The 23,425-nt window shown below is 37.3% G+C and overlaps 1 protein-coding gene across 2 annotated transcripts in view; it reads left to right on the plus strand.

Moving 5' to 3' along the window:
- Positions 1-23,425, plus strand: part of LOC136883457 (zinc finger matrin-type protein CG9776) — a 135,527-nt gene that overhangs the window by 81,389 nt on the left and 30,713 nt on the right. For both annotated transcript variants that reach the window (XM_067155768.2, XM_067155769.2), the window contains one exon: positions 22,448-22,544. In XM_067155768.2, coding sequence (XP_067011869.2) covers positions 22,448-22,544 — 97 coding nt within the window. The remainder of the gene's footprint in view (positions 1-22,447; positions 22,545-23,425) is intronic.

Consider the following 23,425-nt stretch of genomic DNA (forward strand, 5'->3'; position numbering starts at 1 on the left):
TTAAGACAGTCGTGACAAAAACCATCGCTAGTTAACATGATTGAACAGCATTTCCACGTTAGCAATGCTTTGCATTGATTTGGACTGGGCAACGACAGTCTAAATTCATGAATTCTGTTATCATAGTCAGTACGGTAAAACTGTATTATTCGCATCCAGGAGATAGTGGGATCGAATCCCACGGCAGTCCTGAAGATGGTTTTCCGTGGTTTCCCATTTTCACACCTTAATTAGGGCCATGGCCGCTTCCTTCCCATTCCTAGGCCTTTCCCGTCTTACGTCGCCATAAGACCTATCTGTGTCGGTGCGACGTAAAGCAAAATAACAAAAAATAACTGTATTATAGCGCTTTTCACAAGAGTTTAATCCTGATGTAAACCTTTCCTTTGCACGTGGGCATACACGTAGTTGATTGGAGAAGCAACAGTCGCACTCACTCGACTGTATGCGAGCTCGAAGAAGAGGAGTACGTCGCATTAATTTTATTTTATTTTAGTTTATTACATTTAGAGAGTTTGGAAGAGTAAGTAATGAAATTAAAATATGATTGTCATGTATACCGGTGTATAAATATGCTTGAAAAAAAAATAACATAGTGATTAAATAACGAGAAATGAACGCACAAGGCGTGGTGTAATACAGGAAGTCTCCTCGTAGTGAGGGAAAGTCCCAAGCTGTACAGCGTGGATATAAGGTGTTGCATCTTGCAGCAGCAGTCAGTGTCAGTATTGAGAGTAGTGAGTGAAATGGAGCAAGAGGTAGGACCATCGCATGTAGCGAAGCACAAAAGGGGAAAACCACTCAGAAGTGACCATATGCAGTGCATTGTGAATGTGTTCAATAAACTAAGTGAACAGAATCCAGGTTTAGTCGTTTATTCAGAAGTTCAGATCTTCGCACTGTTGACGTATGCGATGCGCAGCCCTGTACGTCTGAACCCGAGACGTTGACGGGGTGGAAGTAGGTACTACACGTTAAGCGAATCACAACTCATTCTTTGGCGGAGGCGTGGACATACCATGTTTACATCAGGATTAAACTCTTGTGAAAAGACATATAGACATTAATGATCTGAAATTGTGTTCTCTATAACGTTTGGTTGTGTAGTACTTTTCAATAGGACCACTAACATAGGTATTTAAAAAATTAATTTTAGGCACCTCCCCCTAAACTACCACTTCATCCAGCACAAATAAAATTATTTACAGCCTAGACTGTAGTGCCTTTTTCCCCAACTTTACATAGCGATTTTCATTAAACTATGTTCACCAATTTTCTCATTCTAAATAAATGTTGCCATGAGCAATTTTCCTATGAAACCAACCATTAAAAAGATGCATCAAACTTTTTATATTTTATGCATATATCCTGCAGAATTTCTTTTAAAAATTTGAAGTGAGGATACTACTTCTCCTTAACTTAAATACCACACCACGTTTCATAAAATTTCGCCTATCCATTTTATGATGATGCCGTAACATTCATACCCAACATAAGCCATTGTTTGTCCTATCCTGTATTGAATAAAACAATATCAATATCAATTTTAATATCAATTAATATCAAAAATATGTTGACATATAGTGTTCAACACTAGCACCACAACATCAATTCAAATCGGTCATTACTGATCTGCATGTAGGCCAGTCGCTTCATCTTCATATCAGATCAAAAATGAGATGTATGGCTGATGAATCTAGTGTCAGGCCTAAGACGAAACGCTGGTTAATAGAGCAAACGCCTGAAAAGCCATACATCTAATTTTTTATCTGATTTTTTATATGCTTTATTGGTGGAAAAATATGTAATTCCCTCCATTGGAACTTAGAATTTCCATTCATCTTCATATTACGATCTTTCTTACTTTCCTACCTTTTTCTTCTTCTGATGTCATTCCACACCATCTCTCCACTGACAGCTCATCTCCTTTCTCCCCTGTCTTCCCAGCCTAAAGTTTGTAACACTTTAGTAATACAACTCTTTTGTTGGAATCGCTCAGACCAAATCGAGCTGCTTTTCTGTGGATTTTTTCAAGTTCTGAAATCAAGTATTCCTGCTGAGGGCCCATGTGCTGGAACCATACTGTAGTTGAGGTCTTACCAGAGACTCTCCTTTACATTCTTACTACAACCCCTAAATACCCTCATAACGATGTGCAGAGATTTGTACCCTTTATTTACATTCCAATTTTTATGATTTGATTACTCGAAAGAAGATGTTGCGTTATATTAACACCTAAGTACTTACAATGTTCCTCATGAGGAACTTTTACCCCATCAACGCAGCAATTAAAACTGAGAGAAACTTTTCATCCCATTTACCATTCTCTGCTGTCCATTATCAAGGTGTTTCTGCAGTTGCTCCCGATCTTGCAACTTAAAACCACCTCCAAAAAGCCTCATCTCTGATTCCAGTTCTTTATTCATATCATTTATACATATAAGAAAACATAAAAGTCCAATAATACTGCTGTGAGGAATTTTCCTCTTAATGATTACAGGATCATATAGTGCTTCACCTACTCTAATTCTCTAAGGGCTATTTTCTATAACCACCCATTCAGTCACTCTTTTGTCTAATCCATTTGTATGAGTATTCTCCCGTAATCTACTCTATCGAATGCGTTAGGTGGAGAAATGAATTTCATTTTATGGGTCTGTATTGAACTTTGATTAAACCAAAAAAAAAAAAAAAAAGTGACTTATTCCACCTTTTCAGTACAAATTAAATATTGTTTATTAAATAAACATTTAATGGGACTAGTTTCAACCTATTTAAAGGTCATCTTCACCCATATTGTGTGTAGAATAAAGTATTTGAAACACAGTTATTTTAAAGATGGTCTTAAAACATGTAAGTTTGACACTATGAAAAATTGTTTACAGAATTTTTTGAAAACACATTTGTTGTAAGAAATTAGTTCACTTAGCTGTAGGAATATACGTACGTGAAGAAGAAGTCTTAAAATATTCTTCGTAGTATTCAAGAACATAGATACAATTCAAAATTCACAGTCTTGATGAGATGTAGAATTGAGTATATTTGCAAAGTATTGTCTTAGTAAAATGTGAGTTGAACAAATATATTATTGCAGTGGAAAGGAAATTCTATATAGTTGTGTATAAAGAAAACAATGTAAAAAATGTTGAAGGTATCCATGGAGATTAATGACTTTAAAAAATGAAAGTGAAAAGGCACTTGAAGATATGAATTAAGTTAAAATTTTTATATTCTTTGTATTAAAATGGTGGAATGAATTTTCATCTAATGCTGATATAAAAGATAGGAAAAATTAATAAAATTAGAAAGATGTAAAAAATATTAATGAAATTTAGATCAATACTTTAGATCAATATGCCAACCCTAATTCTAATTTAAATGAAATTACAGATAAAATAAACATCTTTAACACAGCCATTCCTTCCTTATCTAAAAAGAATCAACAAACAAAACCTGACACGCATCAAAGAACTGTTTAAAGACACACTCAGCTCCATCCATACCCCCTCAACAGCTACTCCTCCTGCACAAAACTCATACTTCAGAATCTGACATTTTAAAATGTAATTTATACCCACAGTGCAGTTCATTGAATTTTAACATGTGTTTTATTCCTACAGTTATCATTAAATGTTCATAATAATATCTATTTATCAAGACTTCAAGGACAAAACTAATTAGTTTTTAAAAATTAAGGCAAATTAACATTGAGCAACAAGATTCTATCACAGTGTACAACTGAACGTTCAGTAAACAATGAAGTGCAACCGACAAGATTAACAAATTGTGGTCATCACACATACTCTATGTTACCATACATGTTTTACAAAGCTAGCATCTAATTTCAGAAAAACACATGCCTATCAACAATTCAAACTTTTATGGATGAAATGGCATATGGCTTTTAGTGCCGGGAGTGTCCGAGGACAAGTTTGGCTCGCCAGATGCAGGCGTTTTGATTTGACACCCGTAGGCGACCTGCGTGTCATGATGAGGATGAAATGATGATGAAGACGACACATACACTCAGCCCCCTAGTCAGCAAAATTAACCAATTACGGTTAAATTTCCAGACCCTGCCAGGAATCGAACCTGTGACCAAAGGCCAGAATGCTAACCATTTAGCCATGGAGCCGGGCTCTTTTATGAATGTGTTTTTATGTATGATCTTCATGAAAGGACTGTGAATACCAAGTTCCAATTCGACGATTGTCCCCAGTCATGAGAATAATTTTGACATGTTATCGTTGTATGACATTCTTTGTTAGATCTAGTAATGTTTTATGATTGCATGATGTGTTATATATGATTGTGTGACCAGCTGAAGATGACCTAGAAAGGTCGAAACCGATCCTGTAGTTTTAATTTTTAATTTAATAAATAAGTATTGATTAGGTGGAAGCCTAGGTCTCATTGTATTTGTTGAATACGAGATCCTTTCGGAAATGTCTATTGTTTACTTAAACAAATGGGAACAAATACTTCAATTTAGAAAAGTTGATCGAAGTGTTGTGTCATGTTCTGTGCTACTTTTATAATTATATACTTTTTATACTACCATGCAAGGCATCTTCGAATAAACAAAATCGCAATGTGCTAACAATTGATACAAAATTAATTTAAAATTATTTTACAGAAGGAGAGTTGATCTTCTGTAGTAAGAACATACATCATAGGAGGAAACCCTGTACAGTCTTGTTTGCTGACAATGAGAGACTTTCATTGTTGCATGTGGAACATTGGCACAGTTATTTTTCCTCCTTGCAACAAACAATTCTTAGTCAGGAGTAAAACTGGACAATGCCATGCTGTATGTCAGTCAGCAGTTGCTCTCTCCAAAGAAAATGTAATATTTTAAAGCAAACTACATATAGTCACTTCTGAGTGGCCTAATTATGAAGCTCATGGTTCCTGTTACTGAAAAGAAAAAGAAAAGAAAAAATTACAAATAGAACTACGTCAGGTTAAACAAAGCATTATTATAATCAACACTGGCACTCCTAGGGTTATACAAATGATGTAGATTTTTGTGCAGTACAGGGTCTCTCATATAAACCCAGAACAAACGACGGTGTTTGTACTCTGCGCTACAGCAGCTGCGTCAGCCGAACTTACGTCGAGCGCGGCCGCCTTGCTTTAAAGTTGTATACAATCTTCTATAAAATCTTACCTTATAAAAGATGTTGGAAGTGTCTTCCTTCCTGGGTTATACACGCATTGTATCTGGTAACCACATTCTGGCTGACGCAAGTGAGTTCTGCCGCTGTAATGTTTCTGATTTCATTCGTAATGCTTTCTTTCAATTCTTCCAATGTGTGAAGATTTGTTCGATACACTTTTTCTTTCAGTTTACCCCACAAGTAAAAATCATGTATTGTTTGATCTGGAGAACGAGGGAGAAATAGACAAGCACTGATCACTCTGCAAACACTTCCAAGATTGTAAGAAGGGAATCTTCTGCTGTATGAGCAGGGACTGAATCTTGTTGAAACCACCCTCAGCATTCTTCTTCTTCCATTAACTGATGGAAGAACGGCGTCAAAATGTCACTTTGGTACCTCTCTGCGTTTACTGTCGTCTCGAAAAAAATAGGCCCAATTATTTGTCTTGCACTAACAGCACACCAAACCCCAATCTTCCTATCATAATGAGGGACTTCACAAACATATCAGGATTTTCTGCACACCAATAGCGAGAGTTATAGCTGTCCACACGACCCTTAAGATGAAACCAGGCCTCATCCAAAAAGAGCACAAGCTGTTGGTCGAATAAACAAGATACCACTCACATTATCTCACTCTTGTGGCTGGATCAGCAGGTTTTAAACAATGGGTGCGTGTAATTCTGTATACAGTTTAATTTGAAACAGCTTTGTAGCTCCATGTGAAGAAGAAACCCAAACCCTTACTTGTGCTAATTTTGTGAGTTATTTATTCAGTGACCGTTCAAGATTCACACCGTCATTTAACTTCTCCCCTGTTAAATCTTTTCATGTACGTGCTTGTTTTTTATTGAGCATTGAGCCAGTTGGTTCAAATGTATTTACAATTATGTGAATCTGTGTTTGTGAAGGTGGCATTTCACCAGGAAATTGCTGAACAACTGTGTCGCATACCCATTGAGTCGACTCTTATTTAAAATAACTTTTTCGTGGGAAAATACAGTGTTGCAATGATAACTTTCTCACCATGTTAACAGCTGAGATTCAGACTGGCGACTGATGCTTGCAAAGTCAAGAACTGTGCACGTGACTCCCATATTGCAGAGTACAAACGCTGTGCATTCAGTCTGGGTTTTTATGAGAGATCCCATATATGAAGTCTGCTATCACTTAGGGGTAGGTTATTACAGGCAATCAAAGGCTCTTTGTGTTGACTATTGAACCACTGTGATAGTCAATGGTAGAAGTAGCTCTGGTTCAGAGTAGTTACTGGAGTTAGACAAAGCTGTAAACACTTACATATGCCATTTGTTGTAAGGTATAAAGTGGCAGGGAGGGACTTAGTTGGTGGGAATGTAGTTAGCCGTTTGGCCTGTGCCAAATGCAAGCAGTGCTGCAGTGATATGAAAGTTAGCATTTCCAAGACTAGAGTGATGTCACAGGGAAGATTGAATGCAAACTAGGGAATACAAAACTGGATCAGGTGAATCATTCAAAGTATTTTTAATATGTATTCTCCCAGGATGGTTGTGTAGTATGTATGGTGCAGTAAAGCTTTTGCTCGAAGTTGCAGTAAATAGTATTCTGTAAGAAAGAAGCCAAGTTCTCGGATGAAGCTATCTTAATACCTATATAGTTGGTCCGTTACTTTACATCGTTCTGTTTTCAGACCGGCGTTACTGTATGGAAGTGGAAATTGGATGGGTTCAGGATATCATATTCATAAGCTGGAAGTAATAGACTACATGAAAGTAGCGAGAATGATCGCTGGTATAAACATTTGAGAACAATGGCAGGAGGCTTCTCAAATGTGGAGTTACAGGCTAAATTAAGAACAAATGCAAATGATGAAGCTGTATATTAACCAGCTTCAGTGACGGGGTCACGTGTGCAAATGGAGGATATGTTTCGTAGGAGAATAATAGACTCAGCAGTGGAGGATGAAAGAAGTAGAAGACCTAAACAGCAATGGTTAGACAACATTTTTAATGATTTAATAAGAGGTGTTGAACTTGAGGCCAATGTGAGCTAATTGCAAATAGAGTATTATGGAGGTGCTTAGTGAAATCACAGAGGTCTGCATACTGAACATTGAAAGGAAAACCAGGCTAATGTGCAGGGCTTTGAAATTAAAACTTTACCAGCTGTAGAGATCTGTTGGTGAGCAAACTCCTAACGGTCAACATAGCGAATGGCCTCAGGGTATAGACGGTTCCAGAAGTGTCATTAGTTGGCACTCAACCCATTTAACAGAATACGATCGCTGTGTTGACCTGGAGCTCACTATGAGGTCTCTGCGGCTGGCAACGTTTTAATTTGAAAGTCCTGTATATCACTTACCCTTGGTAGGTGTAAGAGACAGGCAAACATTGATTTTTCTCTTGACATTGTCTGAATACTTTTCTGTTTGTCTTGTTATGCTTGTACCTTGATATGTAATAATGTGTGTGTGTGCACCTCTTTCTCTTGCTGTATTCCGAGGAGGGACAGCAGGTGAGGCATGTCCTGTAGTCTTAAACTGCATGAACATCAGTCCGTAACACGGGAACAAACAAAATAAAATGAATATCACGAAGTAAAAATGCTAATAAATAGGGTTCGGATTTCTATGACATATTTTTATCCTGATCAAACTTGGGTTAATTTTAACACATTTCTAGCTTTTGTGACCACAATGACACAGAGTTTATCGGTCAAATATGTATGTATTTACTATATTTGACTGGGGGGGGGGGCATATTTTAGCCATTCTCCAAGTATTATTCACACGTTTGTGCTGATAATGCCAAGTGATTTGTTTATCTGGTTATTTTGGATTTCCTTCCTCCGAAATATTGTGTAGTTAAATTAAATTTGAATGTTTTATGAGCAGTAAGTGTCAAAATAGAAGGGACAGAAGTATGTAAAAAATGTGGCATGTTTACTGGTGGTTGGCCACAAGTATACCCCATTCACTCCTCCCAACCTCCCTGCGACTCTGTTACCATGACTGTGAAAGCATTAGTTGTGCAAGGTACAGGCATTGGATATTTTTCTCTTTTCTCAGAAACCTTTCATCTTCTGTACAGTGAAGTGTGAATTCAATTTAATACATTTTCTTCTGTTCATAGGAATATAATTCAGTTTATCGTGTCATTTTATATAGGGCAAACAGTCTGCTGTGATCAGCAGGAGTAATATTCAAAAAATAGTTTTTATAGAAAAATGAAAGTCTCTTCTAAGCAGGTTTTGAATTATATTTAATTTCTTTTGCATTTTATTTCCAAGGTTTAATGTCATATTTTGATATAATTTAGAGCATAAGTGCAGACATATTTCTAGAGTTTTTAGAGCATAGAAATCTGAACCCTAGTAATAAAGGAAGACCCACCAAGAGGCCAAGATTGTGTTCATAAATATTTAAAGCTGACACAATATATTCAAAACGGAAGTTCCTTAAATTTCACGAGAACAGAGCCACGGTACTTTAATGCTATTCTAATTGGATAATTTCTTCCGTGTGGTTTGTTATTTAAGGGGGGGAAACAAAGTAATTTATGTTCCAAAAGTTTAACGTACATTGTAAGTTTAAAATGTAAAATTCTTAAATTTATATAGAAGAAGGTTAATTTTACATGCTTTACTTCATAGCGTAAATTAGTTGCATTGAGCTTTATTTGAGTCCTCATCGTTAACATTTGCTGTATTTTTGAACTTACTTTAAATGTAAGTTACGGTCTATGTGCTCGGCTGCAGTAGAAACTTGTTTGTTTACTGTCTTAACTATTGAAGAAGGCAATGAGATGCAAAGCAGTATTCAAATTTTTTTAAACAACGCTGTGATATAAATACTGCCAAGCGAGGGTTTGTATCCTGCTTTGTCCCTGGAAGTGTAAATAACAAGAACTGATAACTGTTCATGAGATTTAACGGTTTCAGCATTTCAGCACTGGTATACTCCAGTCATTGTCCAGTAAACACACACCCGCATAAAGAATAAACTGCATAAGAAAAGCTGTAAGTTAGTTAATATTGATGTTTAATCATATATAGAGGGATAGGAACATGATAGGTTAGTGTAGGAAGACATTCTCCACATCTCATAATCTTCAAATAAATGGGTTTGTTTCTGCTTCATCACTCATGATATGTGATGAGAAGAAAGCCCGATAAACACAGGAGAAGGGAAAAGACAAAGATAAAGATGAATGCAGGTGGTGAAAGACTAGGAAAGCAGAACAACCACAAGGACAAAAAAATTACAACAGGATAAAATAAGTTTTGGAAAGGAGCAGAGAAGTGTCGAATCAAATCATATGCCGTATTTACTTGTGTATTGGACCCCCCTTGGCTTTTCGAGATGAAGAAAATGAAAAAATAAATCTTGCATTCAAGACCCCAATGTAATTCATCAGAGAAGAAGTTTCAAAGCGAGTACAAGTCGTATTGCAGCTCTGATGACATTGCACAAATTTGTGAATAGTTTCGTCCGTACGACCCATGCAGTGAAAACGCGTCGAAGTCATGCGGTACATCTGTGTTTCGTAGTCAAGAAATGTCCGCCTCTGTAGCGTAGGCCTACTGCAGCTCTGGTGATGTCGCACAAATTGGTGAATAGTTTCGTGTCCAACCCGTGCATTGCAAGCATGCATCAGTCATGCTATATGTCTGTGTATTGTTTATGTAGTTAAGAATGTCTGCCAATGTAATGGTTAGCACAATTAGCTGCCGTTCACAGGAGTCCGAGTTTGATTCCCGGTACCATACTGCCAGAGATTTGTGATTGGCAGGAAGGTTGATATGCGGTAAAAATGGTACATGTAATTCCCCTCCACTGCGGGCTTGTCTTAAAAGAGCTGCACCACCTCAGGATGAGGAAACGAGTTTACTTTAGTTAAGAAATATTCACGGTTGTTAATATTAACTCACCAACATACCTAACAAATAATAATAATAATAATAATGATTTTATATTCCCACTTACTTTTAACGATTTTCGGAGGCCCCAAACAAAACATACTAGGTATGCGTTAATAAAAAAATTAAGAACAAACTATGAAATTAAACATTTTGATAATAAAACGCATTACAGCCATACCTGTAGATATCCGTAAATGAAGTAAACTTTCCAGTTATTTTAAATTTTATTTTACGCCCACATTGGAGCACTTTAATCAGTCCATATACATTTAAGTCTTCGGAGTATTAACTACAAATTTACCTCATGTTTCTTCTTCTGCTCCCAGAACTTCTTCATTCTTTCCGACCTGGCTGCCCTTTCTTCGTCAGTTATGGTGTACTGTTAGCGTGTAAAAGTTTTTAGTTTAAGTCTCAACTCTGTGTTTCTCAGAATCCTCTTCTCTTCTCGGTCTTCAGTTTGCTGCATTGTCAAGCCTAACTCATCTAAATCATCTTGAACTTCTTTGAACCAATTATTCTTGGTTTTACTTCTCCAAAAGTAGTTTAAGAGATGTTTCACTACCCTTGTTTCTGGTAGTCTTGATATATGGCAGAAATATGCAACCCTCCTTTTCTGCATTGTGTCTATTATTGACTCAGTTACCTGGTATACAATTTCGTTAGGTATTAATCTCCATTGTCCATCTACTTGGTGCTTTTTTTTGTTTTTGATTGTTCTAAGGATTCTTCCTTCTGTCTTCTGTAATTTATATGTTGTTAATTTGGTGTTCAGATTGAATAGTGTTTCACTAGCATAGGTTGCTTCAGGTATAATAACGGAGTTGTAGTGTTTGAATTTTGTATTTATCGAGAGAGATTTCTTCATGTAGGTTGGCCAAGTGATACATTGTGGTTGTTTCAATTTAGTTGTTCTATTTTCTACTGATACTTTCTCGTTTAAGTTCCAAGTAATAATCTTCCCAAGATACTAGAATTTATTTACAATCTTAATTTGTTTGTTATTATTCAGAGTGATAGTTGGTGTTTCAGCCTTGAAGGATGGCATCATTTCCGCCTTTTCTAATGAGATTTTTAGTCCGACTTTTGCTGCTATTTGTTCAATTTGGTGTTGAGCCTCTTCCACACTATTTGCAAGCAACGCAAAATCATCTGCAAATGCCAGGCAATTGAGTTTGATATTTTTGCCAATCTTGATGTTTGGTTTGCATTTCTTAGTCCACTCTTGCATGATTTTCTCTAGGTATTTTTGCCAATCTTGATGTTTGGTTTGCATTTTTTTAGTCCAGTTTCGCATGATTTTCTCCAGTGTGCAGTTAAATAGCAATGGTGAGAGACCGTCACCTTATCGAAGTCCAGTCCTGATTTCAAATGATTCAGACAACTCCCCTCTGAATTTAACTTCTGATTTAGTGTTATTAAGAGTAATTCCAATAAGGTTGATAAGTTTCTGGTGTAATCCAAATTCCTTGAGGATTTTAAGTAATGACTCATGATGGATACTGTCATACGCTTCCTTGAAGTCAACAGAAGTTATGACTAACTTTTTGTTTCTCACTCTTTGATGTTTCATGATCCACTTAAGACTGATGATTTGATCTGGACAACTTCTTCCAGGTCGAATCCTCTCTGATATTCTCCAAGTTCTTGGTCGAGTTGTTCCTGAATTCTTGTTAGAATAATTCTAGACAGAATCTTATATGTGACATCAAGTAAAGAAATCCTCAGTAATTATTTGGGTCCAATCTATTACCCTTTTTGTGTATTGGATGAATTATAGCTGTGTTCCAATCTTCAGGCAGTTATTCAGAATTCCATATTTCTATGAAGTGTTTGTGGAGGTTTTGAACTGTTTGTTTATTTGCATTCTTCCACAGCTCTGCAACCACTTGATTCTCTCCTGCTGCCTTGTAGTTCTTGAGCCAACCAATCGCTTTGATTACCAGTACTTCATTAAAATCTGGTGGTATAACCTTTTCTAGACATGTTTTATTTTTTGGATAAGGCTCAAATTCTAAGTATTCTTTTGGTTCCTCATCATTTAGTAATTCTTTGAAGTGTTTTCTTTGTTTTTATTCTTTCCGGCGTGGAACTTTTGGCACTATCCAGACGATAGCATACCTAAGCTAAACAATGTGGTTTCTCGTATCTCATTTACGACTGTTCAGGTAAATCCTGATATGATAAGTGTAAAGAATTAGCATGAAATATACTTTAAAATAAGGGTCTGGCTTTCTACAGCCGCAGTTATTAAAACAATGCTTCCAGTCACTATGTATTACATTCGGAAGTACAACTCGTAACATATGTTAACTATCAGCTGGTGGTTTGGCACACTTTCTACAGCATGGCAGGAGTGGCTTCTGCTACATATACACCAACTGGGAATATGAAAGACCATTTGGGAACAGATTCACACTGTTTGGACTCTAAAGTCTGGAACGGAACTATTTTTAAAAGGTTCAAAGAGATGGAACCTCGAATGCTCTCGATCACAGTGTATGGCTGACAAGATGGCAGTGAAGATGATGTCACTTGGAATGACAACACGCTGGTAGCAGAGAAGTTGGTGGCGCAAGATGATAATTAAAATGAAAGCGGTGATCAGGTTTACTGTGTGGTAGACCTACTGCTGAAATGACAGAGACAATTGACTGGCCATTAAGTTCTTTTATATCAGTATTGCACAATATGATAATACAATACCCTTACCCCTTTTCTCTACGGTGTCGAGTATGAATTGAGACAAATTTTCATAGCGAGTTTTCACGACCGTATGTCCTTCCTGGCGTCAACCTCATCACAGGAATTAATGAGATGTGAGGAATTATGTGATATAAAAGTAATTAAATCTGACTATATTTACTTTATATGTGTGCACAAGAAAAGGGAGCACTTCTTGCTCAACAGTTCACAAAATAATTGTAAAAAAACACTGAAGAGAGTAAAATGTCGAATTAACATTTTTGATACCTATGTATTGCTTAGACCGTCATCTACTCACTACGTGAATTTAAAAGCCCTCTGACAATAACTGCTGAAACATGAGGTTTATTTAATACTAAGAAAAGGGACCACTTTTCGCATTGTAAGCGAGGGTCCACACACTTACTCGCTCACTCTCATAGCTGCGTGAGCATAAGATGACTGAGATATCTTATGATAAATAAACCATAGCTGGGCACTTTTAATAAAGGTAATAGGTTTTATAAACATCCTCTCTGCTCCAAACATTTCCGATACCCATGCAGTCTTCCAGTGTGGAGAAGTGTAGTGTTCTTATTATTCATATAGTTGTGTATTTAAGTTTATTAAAACGTTTTAAAATAGACTAGGTTCCAAAATAAAGAGTAATAATTCTCACTATGTCAGGGTCTAGTGATGCAGCAGATGTTATTGTGCAAGATTTAAAACAATATACAGACAGTGACTTGCCGCCAGAACTATCGAATGTTATTTTGAATTACTTCAGTGCACCCCTCGAGTTTGAAAGTGAAAATTCTGGTGAGGATAGTGATTTTGAGGAAAGTGAACCTTTTTAAATTTCCACAACAGACGAGTTGCAGGAGGACGCTGTTGATGCTGATGTAAGTGTTCTGCATGGTGTTCCCAAAGTTCAAACAGCCTCCGAATATACAGAGAAGGTTAAAGAATTTATAAATAAGGTTGCGGTTGTACAGGAAATTGCACTGGTCTCTTTCCCGAAAGCTTCATTCATTCTTCAAGAATAGAATGTCAGGGACTGGATTACAATTGTGGAGAACATGTCAATCACCACCACGTATTAATGATGGGTGCGATGAATGCATTAGTACAAAACCAGCCAATGATGACAGCTACTAAGAGAAGAAATAATGACAGGAAAGAAACTTACACAATTTATCGCTTCAGAGGGCAGGAAGTGTGTCAGTTATTTTTTCAATTTGTATTCGCTTGTGGCTCTAAGAGGCTAAAAAATGTAAAGGAACATTTCAAGAAAGAAGGGGTGCAACCTGAAATTCACCGAAACATATTAAAGATTTCTCAGATAAAATTATTCCTTTTGATGATCGTAAACATGCAGTGAACTTAATGAATAATTTCAGTGGACAGTGTGCACTTGTTATGCCAGGCCGGATCCCTACAAAACGAAGAAGTGATCTCGTGCTTCTCCCAACCAGCACCTCTAAGAAGTACGTTCATACATTATACTCTGACAGTTGTAAATCAATGGAGAGAATTCCTGTATCACTCTCGTCTTGGTATTCCATCTGGCGTACATTTTGCAGTAACATAGTAGTTCAGAAACCCAGGACTGATCTTTGTATGACTTGTAGAAGCAATCACACTGTAATAGGGAAACTGTCAATTATGGATGAGGAGGAAAGAAGAAATTTGATGGAGAAGGCTGTACAACATCTTAATCACCTCCAAGCAGAACGGTCTGCTTATAAAATCACCATAGACAATTGTAGACAAGTGGAAACTCCTTTGTCTCTTGGGCCACATAGCTGTAACACATACAAAGGCACAATACATTATAGTTTTGATTTTGCCCAACAGGTGCACTTACCATACAATCCGCAACAAGTTGGACTCATTTTCTTTCTTACAGGCTACAAAATATGTCTTTTTGGTGTAGCATGTGAACCACTTAACAAATTTGTTTTGTACATTATTCCAGAAGCTTTTATTGCGGGTAAAGGAGTAAATCAGAGGGATCTCTTCCCGCATCGCGCTCACTTGTTTCTCTCCCTGTCCGCCTTCTGCATGACGTCATGTGATATGAGACAGCGCTCACCCGTCCTGCTGATACATATTACCACTACAGTCTAAAATGGTCATAACTTCTGAACCATTCATGCAAATAATGTCCTGACAAGGTTATTGTAATTCTTATAAAATACTGGAGGAGGTCAAACAATTTATTTTGATGTGGAACTCGAGGATAATATCAAAATATTTATTTAATTTTAAGGAGTTATATTTTTTACCGCGGACTGTAGCATAAAATCGCTTCTAGAGGGCAGCCGGTTGGAAATAGGTATGTGCCATTGCGGACTTTTTTGTAGAGGATTCTATACTCTACATTTCGTACGCTTACACTTGGGGTCTATCGTTGATGGTTCACGCAGTGTAAGCCAAGAAAGCAAGTGACTGACCAACATTTTTGTCTCTTTCTACGTATTTACTGTATATCGGATCACGGATACATAATAATTTTATAGTGGTTCACTACGTGAACAGTGTTCGTGTTGTCAGTATCTGAAGTAGAACCACTGTACTGATTAAAATGCAGTCAACATATTATGGAAACGTGTGTGGCGCTATAAATTGTCGGCACGTAAAAGAACTCCCGTGGGACAAAATTACGGCACCTCCGAGTCTCAGAAAACCGTAAATGTTGTTAGTGAGACGTAACACAAATAACATTATTATTATTATTTCGCATATTATAAAGACAATAACGACAACAACCATCATAGCCAGTTAGTTTGCTACTGTGATTGGCATAACAATACTTCCTCGTCAGCAAAGCTTGTTTATTGAAACACTTTGTAATAAACTCTTGAATATCTCCATTATTACAGCTCATACGGTAAAAAGGTGTCAGATATAAATGACTGAATGATAATCATATTTTCTGTAATTATTGTTATGTGCTAATAGCCGGGCTAAGTAGCAACTCAAATGGTAGATCGCTGGCAGGTTCGATCCTGTCTCAGTCCGATGGTGAAGGTGCTCAAAAACATAGTTAGTGGGACGTAAAATCCAATAACAGTAACATTATTATGTGCTAATAACTTATATTTCTGAATATATTTCGAAGCTCGTGAAATAATACAGAATCCGTGATCCGATATACAGTAAATACGAAGAAAGAGACAAAAATGTCGTGCGAGAAGAGACCTGTTACTGGATCTCGGTTATTTCAAAAGGGGGCGGCCTCACACATCCCAGTCATGAGTGGTTAAAAAATATAGCCCAGTTCGAAATTTCATTTGGTGTGTTTCACGGTAAGACTTTATCCAGATGCAAAAACGTGAAAACCCTTATTTCTATTATTAAGTCAAAATTTCCAGTATTCCATGACAAAATAATTTGGCTCTACGTAAGGACCAGGACATTTATTAGGATATGGCATTTTAATGCAAAGAGTAAGGAGCTAGCATTGAGAAAATATGCCAATAAGAAGGCTAAGCTTTGGGCTGGTTCATCAAGTAATTAAGTCTCCTGACACGCACGTTTTAATTACCTCACTCCTCATTTCCCTAGTATGCCTCTTCAGTGATGCCTAGGCCATCTATGACAGCTGATGGCGGAACTATTGAGGATCCAACCAGCCTTCGGGCTGTGGACTAAACATACATACAAAGATGTCGATATGATCCATATTTTCCTATGCCATTTGATCTAAATATTTACTTCATCAGGAAATAAATTAATTATTTTGAGTTGCATGGTAATATTTTATTTCGTATTACCGGTATATGTCATGTATTTGATAGATGATGTTCTACCTGCTCAGCATGTGACGAAATTTAACGCATTTTCACGTTTTTAAATCTATTGGTTGGAAGTGCCGTTACTTATCGAATCGGACTAAACCAGACTATTATTTGATGAAAGATTGAGAAGATGTTTCACAGGCACGAGAACTCACAGGCTTGCTGTACTGTGTCTGTGTACCTTACTCGCTATCGTTCATACAGCGTGAAGTCAGAGCGCTCCAGCCAATGGAAGCTTCAACTGCCGGAGTAGCCTACCTTATATTCTAGTTACCTTGGGAGTAAATACTGTCTTATCTCTTGTACATCACTTCTTGGAAAATTTTTCAGTAGGTGAGGAACATTTAGAATTCCATGCTGATAACTGTGTGGGCAAAATAAAAAACTTCTTAATGAGATACCTCATGTGGAGAGTTATGACAGGAAAGAACAGCAGTTGTAAATTTCATTTTTGCCAGTGGGTCACACGAAATTTCAACCTGATTTGTATTTTGTATTTTGCTTGTTTCAAGAGAACATTCCGGAAAAATGAAAGTGAAGTTATTAAAAATGTAATTAATGTCGCCCATAAAAGTTGTCGGGTTTCTAGCTCTATTATTCCTGTCGCTGTTGGCACAGAATCCGGTAATGTAACAAACAATTCCTACTTATGACTGGCAAAACAAGTTCCGTGCTGGAATGAAAAACATTCCACAAATAGCCCAGATACATCAGTATATGAAAGAGCACCCTGGTGTAGTGTTGACAAAGAAATCCATAGTTTCTGACGAAGTACCCTACACCATCTTTCCAGAAGATCCACCGCTTGACTTCAGTGACCTTCCACAAGCCATCAAACCTCAAGGACTTAGCATTGATAGACAGATGTATCTCCATGAAAAAATTAGACCCTTCGTATCAGAGGATAAGAAAGATATACTATGTCCTGCTGTACCATATTTCCCTGCTCCAACAACGCCGCCACCAACCACCTCACGTGAAAATCTTACGGAGCCAGCTTCTGTTTCTCCTCCTCTGCCAATAATTATACCATCATCATCTTCAAAAAGTGTAACACCTAAAAAACAAGTAAGGCTCAGAAGAGAGAACCACCAACTCCAAGAAAATTCTCCCCAAAGAAGAGGTCTCGACCCACCTGCAGCTACTGTGAAGAGGTAGGACATCGGGACCAAAAGGTGAAAGGGTATATAATATGCCCAAAACGCAGGCTTCAGCATGAATAACTGATATCCCTGTCTTATGCTGGCTGTGAATAGCGATCATTAAGGTATGGGATAATTTTTGTAAAGTGCAATAGTTTTGCAGTTAGTTGTCTTCAGTGTCCTTCTGCAAGTCATAAAACCTCAGAGACTTAGAATCGATAGATAGATCTCCACGAAAAAATTAGACCGTAAATAATATCTGTTGGTAATTTTTGTTTAAAAAATTCTATGTCAGAATACCGGTGAACATGAAAATGTAAATGCCAGTGTAACTTTCAAATAGTTTAGTAGTTATATGTGTCACAAAGCAACCAAATTTTTAAACAGCTCTACTGAAAAGTTATGAAATCTTATGTTGTAATATTACATGCTAATTTAAGGCCTTAATTTCTTATATTAGTTACATATTATGGAACATGACAGTACCTTTATCTCAATATCCAAATTGAGATCCCTTTTCATATGCACGCACACATATATAGGCCTAGGCCTAAAAGTTGTGTTCTCCATTTATTGTCTTTTTACATTTAGAAATACTGCCTTCCATCAAAAATAGCCAGTATAACTCAAATACATTCATAAGTTTGTTAAAGAATAGTGTAGTATGTTTACATGTACAATTTATAGCCTAGAAGTCATGTGTTCACTGCACAAAATTTGAGGTTATTGCATATTGGACCCCCCTTTACTTTGTTTGGCTGTAAAAGTGTGGGGAAAAAAAGGGGTATACAGTAAAAAGATTGTGTTCATTGTCATGTTCCTAGCTCTCTGTAGGGTGTACTGTATTTGATTTGATACCTATTTTTTTCCTTTCCAATCCTGTACCCATGTTTACATCATACACTGGGAGCACGAGTGTTATCGTCCCTGGCTTGGATCTTGGCCATTGCGGTTGTTGAAATGAAATGTCAGGTCCCTGTGGCTCGGATTTCATGTTAAACTGAACCTACAAGTTTCTGCTCGGAGGATTTTAAACTCATTTATAACCGAGATATTGTCCTTTTAACATAAAACAGTTCATCTACATTTCTAATTTTGTAATTAGAAAAAAGTAAAGAATCCAAATAATATGACAAATGCCCATTCAGATAGTTGTCAGTATACATACTTCAGTGTATTGTTTTTTAACATTTTAGTATTTAATTTTCTCAGTCTCCATTCTTTAATACCTACGCTCAGTTTACGAGGAACTTGTCCGTAAATACCAAGTAATCCTGCTATGGTACTGGAGTAGATCATACAGTCAGTGACTCAAATCCAACTGTTGGGCAAGGGGAAATAACTCGCCACCCTGAGAGGGCCAACCAACGGCTTTGGGTGGAGGAGCCCTCGTGGGAAGTTGATGATCGCTCAGAAAAGGCAAGGCGTTTGAAACCTATTAGGTAGCGTCTGTACACTAGATTAGGGGTGGTTGCAAGAGTGTCTTTTCTCCAGGTTAAGAGCAGCCTTGTAGATCCAACGGAGGTTTGGTGTCAGAAAGGGCATGGGGTTGTAAAACTTTGCTCCAGAGTCAACAACAGACCTGGCCAAGGGTCAATAAGATTATAAATAAATAATAATAGCATGTGGCCTCTGGAGAGGCCTGGTGCAGAACTTTTGATTTGACACTCGTGGGCGAGCTGCGCGTCATGATGAGGATGGAATAATGATGAAAACGGCACGTACACCCAGTCCCCGTGCCAGGGGAATTAACCAGTTATGGTGAAAATTCCCAACCTTCGCAGGAATCGAACCCGGGACCCCTGTGGCCACAGACCAGCACGCCACGGAGCCAGACAATTCAAGATGATGGCAATTCTCCATAAATAAATAAAATAAAGGGAATGTTATGACTTGCATTTACAGTTTTCTGCCTTCAAACTCTGAGGCTCAACCTTAGGGCCACAACTGCTACGTTCCCAACCTTGCATCACCGGGAAACCTTCGATGTGTTAGTATTACGTTACGTTAAACCACCAACGCCAAAATTATCTGCCTTCTTGGAGCACTGCTCTGTTAAAAACTAAAATTATAAAATATGAGATCACTACTCTTAAAATAGAGAAAGTAGCCCATATATCAGTTATCCGTGCACACAGTTTGGTGTGAATTTCAACTAGTAATAGCTCGTGCCTGCGTTCCCATGAGAACATCAATGGTTCTGCGCTCCATGCAAACCGTGTGTGAAGCTTGTCGGTACGAGCATAGCTAAGGAAGCTCAACGAGACTCGTGGACCGTGGGGTGGCAGCTTCCCTCACTCTTTGCCTTCATCACCGCACAAGTTGATGGAGTGGTCCATCGTGCCTCACCTCCATACCCACACGCAAGCGAGCTGAACACACCGTAGAAAAAGCACATACGATTTCTTAATACTTCCTAATGCTACTGATCCAAACTACATATCGTAGTATATATTTTATTGACCATTATTCAATTCTATTCCTTACTGTGTAATTCATTTTCCGAAAATCTTGTAGTTTTTACAACATTGGTCCATACATTCTACTTGTTATTCTTATGACTGTGTTGGATGTGTGACCGCTCTTGGCCGCAGGCTTGAAATGCTCATTTAACTAGTTAAAAACTGCAATTTTCTTGCAAATCGTTAAATAATAATGGTGTGTGGCCTCCAAAGAGGCCTGGTGCAGGTCTTTTGAGTTGATGCCATATAGGCAACCTGCGCCCTATCTGTGATGAATTCTAATGATGAAGATGTCGCACAGCACACACCCAGCCCCCGAGCCAGGAGTAGAACCCGGGACCCCCTGGACCAAAGGCCATGAAGCCAGACAGATCATTAGATGTAGAAGGAAAACTAATATGGCCATTTGTGTGCAAAGTTTAATTCTAAATCTTGCACTTGTGCTCTTTGCATTTGTAAGACTAACGGTAGTTTGGTTCTTGTCAGATAAAGCCTGTGCCAAAATACAGAAAGGCATTTTTCCTGGTAAACTGTTAGTTAGGAAGAAACTCTTTTTCATGAATATCAAATTGTAATAACATTTCATAGGCTTCATTTTTTTAATAGGACGAACTGTTTTAAACAGCACTTTTGCTTTTAAGGGTCCCAGGCATGCATTTCCCTCAGACTTTATATTTTCTTTCATTGCTTGGTTTCCTTCATAGGCTTATTTATTTATATCGTGTCAGAAGCATACATAAGTTTAAAATTAAAGATAAGGAAGAACATAAAACATAATATAAATACTCCAATGGCGAAGAGCCACATTAAACTATGTGAGCCCAAAACCTTGCAACATCAAGTGCATTTGGCTTCGCTTTAACCAGGTCTTCTGTTGTGCAGCTGAATGGGCATGAACTGCATTGCAGCAAATGGGCTGTGGTCTGCTCTTCTCCACATACACACAAGGTACTGTCCACTTCGAAACCCCATTTCTTCTGGTTTACCCTGCACCGCGTAACACCAGAGCGCAGTCTGTTCAGTGCTCTCCAATTCACCCAATCTGTGACATGGCCAGGAGGGAGTTCCTCTTTTGGGGTCATCCATTGACTGATCCTCGTATGTTTTTACGGGAATGGAAGCCAAATTGACCAACATTCAGATTTATACATTAGTAAAGATTCAGTCAGTCTTCAGTAGTGCACTGTCAGTACGGATTGCCTCTGTTAACAAAATCATAAACATGGCATTGATATAGGGAAGAAAAGATAAAAGAATGGTTGTATCAGCACACAAAGTTGAATGAGCGCTGATAGTCCGACGAAAAATACCAAAACAAATCAATAAAATTAAAGTCTTGCGAAGTTGCTTGTTTATGGAGAAGCAAGTGTTGCAGACAAACTGCATAGTTTTTGACCAAGAAGTATGAAAGTGTTAAAACTGGAACTGCAAATAAATAATTCCCACTTATATCAGTTGATCAATTGCAATCTGTAACAAGTAAAGTTATCTTATTTACCCCATAACTGGGAGGAAATAAAAAATTTTAATTTATCACATTGTACCAGAACACCTCTTTGAGGATTTATATTCTCCAGGCTTCACCGTAATTTGTCAGTGCACTCGCAACTGTAGTCCAAGAATAAACAATGTCCATGATAAAATTAAGTTTATTAGTAGGCCTAATGTGGTAGTACAAAATAAATAGCATAGAATAGAGTGAAACTTCTCTGCGATCAAAATGAAAAGACTGAGATTAATTTGTACTCGAATTACAGAAGTCTCACAAAGAAGACTGATGCCACATGTAAGCAATTTGCACTTTTCAGAGGAGTTGAAAAAGAACTGCTAACTCACACAAAGGAGGCTCAAGGAGTTGAGATAGAGGTCTGTTTGTACATTTGACAGTAAATAAATTACCACACTTGCTATACCCACACCTTTCAATCAATAGGTCTGCTGAAACCTTTGAGTGAGCACCTTAGCGCAGTACACAGGGGGTGGGCAATCTCGTTTCAGTTTCTGAAAATTATTCTTATTCGTTTCCATAATAACAGAAAATGTTATCCAATAATAGTTATTTTGTTGTGCCCGCATCCATTAATAAAAATGTCCGCCATTGAGAAGCAATTTTTGCATATGCCCATAAGGTATTAAAAAGTGTTTGTTGCTTAGAAGAGTCTGCTATTCTGAAGTGTCCCTTAGAAGAAGTTTCACTGTAGAAACAATATCTGAGTTTTTCTCTCTTATGATATTAGTATTGATTTGAGAAAATATTTGATTATGAAATGTCATTCTAATATTTAAACTTATGTTCAGGAACGCAAATTGGTGGACATGCCTTGGCATAAGGTGCAGACTGAAGAAGAAGTTCCCGTCTATAAAGGAGCGCCTACTAAGAGGACTCCAATCCGAGGTGAGTGTGCCACTTCTTCCTCTGCCTTGGGTTTGTACACTGTACAAATTGTATTTGTACTTCAGATTATAATTGTACTATATACTTAATAAATTTATCAGTATTTAATTAGTGGATTAAGGAAATTCACATATTCAAATGAAGAAAAAGGAATAATCTTATAGTCTTTATTTCTGTATGAACCCTTATCATATCTGGCAAGTATCAAATTCTAAGGTTTTGGAAGATTTCATATTATATTGTCACTTTAGTTTTTAAATAGATTGTGAGAAAAGTTAGTGAGGATAAGTTTTCTTAAACTCATCAACAGCCTATATTTAGTTTATAATCATTGTTACCATAATGTGAAGTTTCTTATTATCTACAGCAATTCCTATAATGAATTGGTGCTGCCTGCCTTGCATGATGATGTTTCTTTGAAGTTATAATTTGGAAGCTGCAATCTGATTTGCTGGAAATACCAGTAAAATATGTCAACTTTTTATTTTTATCTTAAGCGTATTCTTATTTTGAAACTTAAAAATGTATGTCATTGGTTAAAGACATTTAAGGTGTACGTTCTCTCTGAGAGGTGAATTTCTAGAAAGTCACTTGTTCACCCGTGAGAGCAAAATTGGTGTTTGATCTCTCCCTCGGCTGAAAAAGAAAATGGTGCTGAGATATCTCCTGAATTCACAGAAAGTTATGATTGTGAGTTCACTTGTTTAAAGAGCAATGAAACAAAATCAAAAATACAGACTTGAGGCTACAGCCTTTGGGATTGTGAGACCATACTCTGGTCCTTTTAGAATTGCGGTGATATTCAGATAATAAAATTGCAATATATAATCTGATTTATTGTAAGGACTGGAGACATCAGGTGAAGAAATTTATTTGTAAGA

This window comes from Anabrus simplex, chromosome 11 (genome assembly GCF_040414725.1).
Source record: "Anabrus simplex isolate iqAnaSimp1 chromosome 11, ASM4041472v1, whole genome shotgun sequence".
NCBI classification, from domain to species: domain Eukaryota; kingdom Metazoa; phylum Arthropoda; class Insecta; order Orthoptera; family Tettigoniidae; genus Anabrus; species Anabrus simplex.